Genomic DNA, 9,567 nt, shown 5'->3' with positions numbered 1-9,567 from the left:
CATCTAGGTGGTGAAAACTATAAAAAATAAAAAATAAATGGATATAAATTTGACGGTTCAAGTTAATCAATGTACGAGGTTCAAAACTAAATTGAAAGTTGATAGTACAAATAGAAATATGGTTATGAAATTTACAATGTCTTGTTAAATCTTTCCCTTAAACAAGTTACTAAAGTGTACAAAAAAATGTTAAAAGATTTTACAAACCAAAGAAAATTGATACATTTTAAAATTTTACATACCAAAGAAAATGGTTACATTTTAAAATATTAGGGAACCGACCTAGAAATCGAGGGGTACAAATGAAAAAAGATGTTTTCAACTCAGGGTTTTTTGAAGAAAGTACTTCAAAAGTTTTTGGAGTCCAAGTTTTTTCTTCTTTTTTCTAAAAGCGTTTTTTAATCATTTTAAAAGTAAAATGAGTCATTTTTAAAAATTTCTCTTCAACTAGTTATTAAAAATTAAGTATAAAGAAGCACTGCCACTAGTATGACCACAAGCCATTTCAAAAAAGAAAAAAAAAACATTAAAATTTCTCTAAAATAATACTCTATAATGAAATAACCTCCTTAAAATCTAGAATATTTTGATGACAACTTTAAACCAGTAATGTATTGGAATAAACTCTATATTATAAATGTTATAATTTTTCTTAGTCCCACGGCTCCACATAGTCTTGTTACCCAAGAAATCCTATTTAGTAAGTACAACGTTCAATAAAGACAACATAATTATAATTGTCAATGAGAACAAAAATATGCAAGAAATAAAATACATGGCGTCCAATCCTATTTAGAAAATATAAAATTCATTAAGGATAAATAAATCGATATATAATAATTTTTAATTACACCACTGTCAAATAATAACATTCCTAAAAATTGGTTTGGACCCAACTCAACTGTGTGAAGGAGGACTTCATTGTAAAAAGAGGAACATATAAGGGTACAACAGAAAAGATAAATTTTTCAAACATGGTAACCAACAAAATTCACGATTGTAGAAATTTCCTCGACCGCAGCGGATTCCCGCTCAGCTTGAACAAAAGCCTATTTCTTCACAACCCAAACCCTAGCTCTCTACTCTTGCCTCTCACTCATCTTCTCAGACTCCTCTGCCGGATATTTTCAGATCCTCTGGAAAAATGCCGTTCAAGAGATACGTGGAGATCGGACGAGTTGCTCTCGTCAACTACGGCAAAGACTACGGTAGGCTCGTCGTCATCGTCGATGTCATCGACCAAAACAGGGTATGTTCTGGCTTTTATTTACGCACAATGCCAGTTTTCCTCAATGCACTTTGCTTCAAAGCTTTCTGCTTTACGATTACAACGCCGAGTAAAATAATGGGTATGTGTTTGTTTAATCAGATTTTTCATGAAAATATTGTAAGAAATTAATCAGATATTGTGACATATTATATGAAATTAAGCAGAGTTCTGATGAAATTTTACAAGAAAATAAGCAGATTTTGAGTTTATGTAAGTAGATTATTCTGTATTAATTATTTTTGCAAGGATTTGACAGACTTGCTGTTTGTTTTGCAGGCTCTGGTTGATGCACCTGACATGGTGAGGACACAATTGAACTTCAAAAGGCTTTCGCTCACCGATATCAAAATCGACATCAAAAGGGTTCCGAACAAGAAGACTCTGATTTCTGCAATGGAGGCTGCTGGTGAGTTTCGACTATTGAGTGAATATGGAAAGATGAGGATTTGAGGCGTATCCAATTATATTTTGTTACCAACTGAATGGAGTTTTTCCGTAATGTGGTTGGCAGACGTAAAGAACAAATGGGAGAAGAGCTCATGGGGCAGGAAGCTGATTGTGCAGAAGAGAAGAGCTGCACTTAACGATTTCGATAGGTTTAAGCTCATGTTGGCAAAGATCAAGGTGCGTTATTAATCTCTCATTTTTCTTTTCTAAAAACTGAACCTCTTGTGTGTTTAATTTCTAGTTTTGTATGTTCATAAGATTTTTATTCCATGTGTGAGAAGTTGACAAAAACCGTTGAGGGTTAGGCTTTCGGTCCTTACCTTCCCTTTTTCACACCAAATGCCGTACATGCTTTTTGGCTGGCAGTGAAAAATTCATCGAAGTTAAGACACTGCCAATTAGGTATCACTAGCTTCTAAAATCTGGAAAGTTTATGCCGGGCTTGGCCTTTGCAATTTCTACCGGCAGCTAAAATCATTTTTTCAGTTCTGTTATGCATGATTTACAGCTTTCAATGGGAAAAAATTGCATCCTAGCTCCTAGTTTGTAAGAGCATGAATCTTTTGATACAAAGTGAATAATTGAAGTTTTGAAAAACCCCATCTGATGACTGCCTGAGCCTCGTCTTCTTTCTTTACGTGTCTATGTTGGTAATTCGTTCACTGGTTAATTTGTCTTTGTAAAATGTTGTTTTATTTTTTTGTATGTACAGAGGGCCGGAATCATCAGGCAGGAGCTGACGAAGCTCAAAAAGGAGAGTGCATTCTGAACGCAGTCCTGTTAACTTATTTCGGCGAGTTTATGTTTTGATTCGTAGAGGCGACGGTAGCTTGGTATTTTGGTTAGTCACAGCTACGCGTGGAAACCAGCCGCAAAAGATTATCTTTGTAAACCATGTGGGGATTTTTGTTGAAATGAAACACCTTGTGGGGATTTTTGTTATGTGAAATCCTAGTTTTGGTTTTGTAAGACTTGCTTGATCTGTGAAATTGCCGCTGATCTGAATGTGAAATTTCCAAATCAGTGAATTCTACTTCGTCGTTGGATAAACCCCCGACTATATTCGGAACACCGCTTGGCTCCTTACCTTATGTGACGTATCGTTCCTCCTCCCAAAATGGACCCTTTCTCATAATTAGAATGTATATAATCCTATTCCGGTCTAGTCTGGTATGGGATGAACTTATAATCATGGAATCGACTCGATCATTAGATTATAGATTATAAGTTCATCCCATACCAGACTAGACCGGAATAGGATTATATACAAGGGGTCATTCAAGCGTATCTAAATAGGTACTATGTTTAGGATCACATTTTGACACTTGAACACTTACCTTGGCAAATTGTGATTTGTCTGCAATGCGGAGTAATGAACATCGAGTACTTCCTTCAAATTATCTCATCTAATGACATGACTAATCATATGAAAAACCATAAAATACCCATATTATAAGCATGTTTTGCTAAACCTTGCAAAAAGCCTCCAACTTGTAGGTAACATTACACAGCCTACGCCTTGTTTCTTTTCTCAATTCTTTAATTTAAATAAAAATCCAATAAAATAAATCTATAGACAAAGGTATGAAGCAAGAGAAGCAAAGAAAATAAAATGGTGGGGGGATGTTGGACCAAAACAGAGCATCTGAACAAATGTTACAAGGCACTTAGGAAGTTTACAACACCATAAGAAAAGCAACCGGCTCGGTCGAGCTGCTCGCAGGACAGCATGGACTAACGTTACCTAGACGACGATTGGTTTGTACAACTCCATACTCATCCTCCTTGAGGTTCATGGAAGTGCAAAATGAGCGCCAATCCTGCTTGAAATTTACCATTGATGAATGTTGCACGACCAAGCATGAAATTTAATGTTGAACAGGCCTAGATCCACTGATCAGTGCCACGGAGCATCTTGACAAAAATGATTCTTTTCACTGGACGAGCGACTTTGACGAAGGATCTGAAGCTATCTCGTACGCAGCTGGATGAACATAAAAGGGTCAAACAAATCAGTTAACACGCATGATTTTGCTGATCCTACATAGCAGATGCTCCATGTTTGAATTCAGTAAGTAATGCTATGGTTGGATTCACATTAGAACCTTATTTTGAGTTCGGAACAAAATATTTTTCGTTCTATAATTACAAAAGTACGATGGCGCATTTGATTTCATGATGAACATAGCACTTTCAGATATTTACACTCTTTTCCACTGGAACTCCATCTAAACCTCACCTTCTTGAACTTAAAAAGGAGCCTCGAGTGATTCATCCCAAACTTCTACACTTCCATTAGAGGCATTCTCTCCATCTTCTTCCATTGACAGCCGTATATATTCTCTGTGTGCAAAGCGGTCCCACTCAGTCAAAGTTGGATCCTCACGTTCCTGCACGCATCAAAATGCCAGAACACCATTATTGTACCAGAGAATTAAACCAGTATTTCTCAATTTCTCATATGTAACCCGTGCAAAAATACCTGACGAATAAGAAATGGATCGCGACTTTCAAAAGCTATGAATTTATTAAGGTTGAAAAGGATATTGAAGACATTTCCTGAAAGTTTGCAACCTTTCAAGTCAGCTGGAGTGATATAATCTTCCCTCTGCAGGAACAATGTCAAAATTAGTCATTCCTAATGAGTGACTGAAAGTAAGATATGGAATTTAGTAATATAATAACAATAACAATGATGACGATTATGATATTTGACCTCTGGTGCAATCATGTCAACTATTTGGCACAAAATATCCTCGAATAGAACAGGCTCTTGGGCCATGCATTCCATACGATGCAGCTGCTCCTCATAAAAAAACTGCAACTCATTGGGTGTAAGAACTCCATTTCCATCCAGATCTATACATCTGAACCTACAAAATGAGATTTGAGTAAATAAAAAGGAAAAAAAAGCAGACAAAGTAAAAGATGAATCACTAAAGGCATAGCATCAGAAAAACAGGTTGTTGAATCAAGGCTTGTCCTCACAGCAATGAGTGTGGCTACACTACAGTATATGCATGACTTATCTTTGAGACTCCACTATCGTGAGTTATTGGCAGTCCAGAAACGTCATCCTGCACTTCTATAAAAAAAATTCCTTGTCTTTTTGTAAATTTGGAGTGCAAGATGACTTTTTCGGGGTCCTAATAACAGCTCCAAAATGAAAAAGTGATTCATAATCTTTGAACTCAAATGCATCCGATAATTTCCACAAATAGACTGGGAGGTTACAATTCAAGTGCATGAGATTTTCACAAAATCGGGCAAGTTTATTTTTCAATTTACAATTTTAATCTTTCAATACTGATGAGTTTATTTTAAATATATTGCGGAAGAGGACGTTTCAGGGAGTTAGAATATTACACCAACTTCCAAGTTTTGGATTAACGTATTAAAATATAGATTTCACACTTTTCATGGTTACATGCATCTAACAATGGCTACATCCACTAGAAAACAGGAACATTGACTGCACTTGTAAAAAATAAGAATTCCATGACATAAAATTACTGAATGTCAGAAAGGAAAAAGAACAAAGAAACAAGAAACGTATACCAATACTCAAGGCTAGGCTCACACGACTTATCCTCCTCTGACAACATGAAGTAAGCAAAATCTTCATAACCCATCTTCCCTTCAACCTTGCTAGTAAATTTCCTCGGAATCTGGAGTGGAATGAGCAAATACGCAATCAACTCAGAAACCTCATTTAAATAAATAATTTGTTCAAGAAGTTTTAAAGAGGAAACTATAATATGCACCAACCTGTGAAAATATTCTATCAACGATCCTGTAGGTAAGGGCATGATTACCATATCTAATAAGATTCTCTTTGTCGATCAAGAAATCGTGGTCTGTGTCCAGCTCCCAAAATTTGCAGTATATGACATAAAAATGTTCATATGAGAAGTACCTAATATTTGGCAAGAAAGAAAATATCAATAACATAGTTTAGTAGTTTAACACAATTTAGTAAAGAAAATGAATCTGGTTTCCCTTTGGGCAATCTAAGAAAAAACGCTGATAGGCTGTTCTTATGTTCCTTCTAATCTTTCATCCACTACAACTTCTTTCATGTCAACTTCAACAGTCAAACCATTAAAACAAACCAGAAAACCCACATCATATACATAACTATACAAGTAGGGGAATACGTGAAAGTAAAGCACAAGGAAAGTAACGTTAATTGGTACTTAAAGATTCATGTTCCAGTGATAATCCAACCTTAGAACTTTGTTAATGTCCTCTTCCTCATCTGCATGTTGCATGGCAGCAATTAGATTTCCTCGTTTTAGCTCCCTCAGGGTAAGGCGACCATTTCCTGATCTGTTTATGTAGTAAAATATTCTGTATATTACAGTTTCAGCTGGGGCATTGAAAATGAAGCTTATGTAAGCAAATAGTAGTATGAAAAAAAAGGCGAGCTCAGTCAAAATATTCACTTGGAAAACACATGGTCATCTCAAAATACCCAAAAAAAAAAAAAAAAAAAAAAAAGTGCCTTAGGTAACAATATATGCCTAAGATAATAACTAAATGAGTCAACCATATATTTCGCGACAAATCTGATAAAACCCTATTGTCACTTTTCATATTCCTATCCTTACAATCTTAACTTGACATCACAGTTCATTCAGAAATTGCCTATTCTGTAACCAACAGAACCATGCAATCAGTTCTGATATGTGAATTAGAAACCTTACTTCTGCATAGAATATACTAAAACGAACAATAATTATTGTCACGAACTTAGCAGTATGAAACACATACCATATCTTTCTTGAAATTCAGGAGTTCCATGTAAAAATTCCAATCCTGGATGAGTTGCCACAAGCTCTAGAAGAATGGGTTTGAAGTCTACCTGCATTGAGAATGTGGACAAAAATTGAGAAGCTAGAATGCAGAACCAAAAAGTCTGAAAACATTAGCACATAACTGACAGAAATAGGCATTTAAGTAAGCAGAAAGGACTTCAATCAAATGGCAATTCTCATAGACTAGAGAAAAATAGTATTAAATCAAACCTGAGAAAGGTAATTATGATCAGACTGCTTTAAAATTTTAAATATTTGAGTTGCTGTATCCATTGTGAGCATGTTTCCATCAACCCAATATTTGATGAATGCATCCCTACAAACCAATTATGTATATCAGCAAATAATAAGAATATATAGAACAACAAGAATAAAAGTAAAAGATAGATAAAATGTATACAGCTTGTTGAGTCATGGTTCTATAAGTAACATAAGCTATTCTACTAATGAACAAAAGAAATACAGTAAAAGGTAGAAGGATCACAATTCACAGATAAAATATATACTGGATATGTGTGATACAGCTAGCTGAATGATATAACTTCCCAACAACAAACACATGACGAAGCATTTCATAGACCTTTTCTTTTTCAACTGACATATTGAGGTCTCATTAAAACGAGATCTAGTTGCTTTTAGTAAGCTTAGTTACTTTTTTGCATACCTGGTCACTATCCCACTGCAGCTAGTATCTATCTTTCTAAAGATGGCAGAGGAGAAAAATGTTGGCAGCTTGCATAACTCCTTTGTAACCAACTTAAACTCTGCATAATCATAAAAATAACATAAACTCCTTGCTTTCAAAATATTCAGTTTCACTAATCTCTGGCAGTGGATGGGTAAGGGGTGAGAAAGAGAGGGACTTCTTGTCTTTCGCATTTCTAAAGGTGAATTACAGATCAGATACACATCTCACCATGCAGTTGCAATCCATCCATCTGACCACTGAAAAGGTCATCAATTCTAGAAAGACATTGCTCCTTAAGTTCCTTTGGTGGTGGTGGACCATTATGAAAATAGAACTGCAAAGCATATTGAAACATGCAAAACTATGAGAAGTAATTCTTCAATCTTGACAGCGTGAAAAGAACCCAGTATTCAAGTTCACAACTAAATTTCTACCTCACAATATTTACAAAAATAATAATGGATGTAGTAGTAGTAGTAGGGCAATTAGGACTGAGTTTGACCTGAGGAATGGCTTCTCGCACTGGTTCACTAGCCAATTTTAGTGGAGAGCGAAGAGAAGAAGGACTAGTCTTCAGCTTTGAAAAACGCGGAGAACCAGGGGAACTTCTTGGTGAAAGTGGAGGTGTACTTCCAGCCGGAAACATGGAAGGTAACACATTGCTCCCAGCAGTATTTGCACTTGACGTGCTCCCAGGTGCAGTGATAGGAATTCCTGCTATTGCATCATCTACTAGAGACTTCACCTGTCAAAACAAACCGCAAAACATCAACTTTTTTCAACACCTGAAATTACCGAATATACAGTTCTTCTGGTAATTACGTCTACCCGAATCATACATAAATACTACATAAAAGCAAATCCTTTACTTTAATGACAAGATCAACTATTAGTAAGCGAAAAATAATTACATACTTGAGGCAGTAACCGATAGAGACAGCTCTCCCATATATAAGGTATTAAGCTAACAATAGAAACCCTATAATTATCCAAACAAGAAAACATACAAACTATAGCTTTGAGTCCAGAAATGCACATTGATAACAACGAATTGTACATGAACAGAGAAAAGTGAGCAAATTTACCAAACGACGGGTCTGCGGGAGCGAAAGCCACTGTGCAAACAAATCCTCAGCAATTTGGGGACTGGTTTTAAGTGCAAACGGTGACAATTCCGGCAGCTGTAAAAGCTCAGGATCCAAAGAACCAACATCCCCTGCTACTGTGTCTATATCCATCGAGAATTCACCCCTTCAATTCCCAAAATCATCACAATCGGCTACGCCTCACCCCCTACCGCAATCCCAACCCACTCGCTTTCGATCAATTTTCAAGATGAAAATTTGAAAAAACCCTAGGTCGGAACCGAAACGGAATGAAACTAACAGTCGGAAACAGCCACTGAGCTTTTGCTCTGAATTGAGACGGAAAACCTAGGCCGGAATCCCAATTGAGATAGAAAGATTGTAGAAGCAGTACCAGTTCTATCGCCTTCGCCGATGCTCTGCGAGTACGAACGCACGCTTTCTTCCGACTCCGATTTCCCACTGGTCCCTGCGGGTGAACTCAGACGCCGCCGGGAAACCTCGCGGTTTTGGGCGGTTCTGGGAAATCGGAAAACCGCGCTCTGAAGAATTCGTGTCTGAAGTGAAAGACTTGGAAAGACCGAGGGGGTCTATTTTGGTCAGGGGGAGAGAGAGAGAAGAGAGAGATTGTAAAAAGAGAGCGAAAAGGCTAAAATATAGAGGGTGGGGAGGGCGGCGAGGAGCGAGAGGATGGGCGCCACGTGGGATTTTAAGTGAACGGAAACTGCCGCCGGAGCCCGGAGACATGCTTGTCAAGAGTCCCTTTTGACAATCTAACTTGGTGAACATTGTATATATTCTTTGTCAATTTTTTGAGTTTTTTGTAACGTTTAAGGAAAACTAGAAGTATAAGAAACATATAAGAATCTAGAAATGAAAAGAAGTAGTATTAGCAATTTGTTTGTACTAGATTAGCAGCGCCGATTTCAGTTGTTTAACCAGACTTCCAGAAGAGTGGTAGAAAATTTAAAAGAGAATTCGAAGTGGAGAAGATAAGAGGCGGTACCAATCTGGTTCTTAAGTGGTTCTGTGTTTATATTGGTGTACTACTAATACAATGTTAATATCGTAAAAAATGTAGAGCACAAAGACAAGGGATAAGCATTGTAACACGAGAATAGCACGTTAGTCAAGCTAGCAATTTAAAACATGGAACATGAATTACGACAGTGTAATATGATTTGGTTCTTATCAGTTGAAAGAACTGTGTTTTCATAGAAAGACATAACGAGCGAAATACAAAATTTGATTAAATATCGA

At 36.6% G+C, this 9,567-nt stretch overlaps 2 protein-coding genes across 2 annotated transcripts; one reads left to right on the top strand and one right to left on the bottom strand.

Annotated features, from left to right (window-relative positions):
• The first annotated feature begins 1,023 nt into the window (after window positions 1–1,023).
• Window positions 1,024–2,686, top strand: LOC137729246 (large ribosomal subunit protein eL14z). The gene is made up of 4 exons (XM_068468115.2): window positions 1,024–1,249; window positions 1,547–1,676; window positions 1,782–1,894; window positions 2,430–2,686. The coding sequence occupies exons 1-4, from the start codon at window positions 1,145–1,147 to the stop codon at window positions 2,484–2,486; spliced, it is 405 nt and encodes a 134-aa protein (XP_068324216.2). The 5' UTR covers window positions 1,024–1,144; the 3' UTR covers window positions 2,487–2,686.
• Window positions 2,687–3,144: 458 nt separating this feature from the next.
• Window positions 3,145–9,070, bottom strand: LOC137727881 (serine/threonine protein phosphatase 2A regulatory subunit B''alpha). The gene is made up of 13 exons (XM_068466717.2): window positions 8,308–9,070; window positions 7,725–7,967; window positions 7,451–7,556; window positions 7,199–7,298; window positions 6,745–6,850; window positions 6,491–6,581; window positions 5,945–6,086; window positions 5,486–5,633; window positions 5,276–5,385; window positions 4,434–4,590; window positions 4,200–4,325; window positions 3,957–4,107; window positions 3,145–3,701 (listed from the first exon to the last, which is right to left on the bottom strand). Exons 1-12 carry the CDS (start codon window positions 8,458–8,460, stop codon window positions 3,967–3,969), a joined length of 1,623 nt encoding a protein of 540 aa, XP_068322818.2. The 5' UTR covers window positions 8,461–9,070; the 3' UTR covers window positions 3,145–3,701; window positions 3,957–3,966.
• Between the last annotated feature and the right edge of the window lie 497 nt (window positions 9,071–9,567).

The sequence above is a fragment of the Pyrus communis genome, chromosome 10 (assembly GCF_041283825.1).
Source record: "Pyrus communis isolate YQ-2024b chromosome 10, ASM4128382v1, whole genome shotgun sequence".
Taxonomy (NCBI): Eukaryota; Viridiplantae; Streptophyta; class Magnoliopsida; order Rosales; family Rosaceae; genus Pyrus; species Pyrus communis.
Note: the sequence above shows the minus strand (reverse complement) of the source record. Positions and strands in the feature narration are given on the sequence as shown.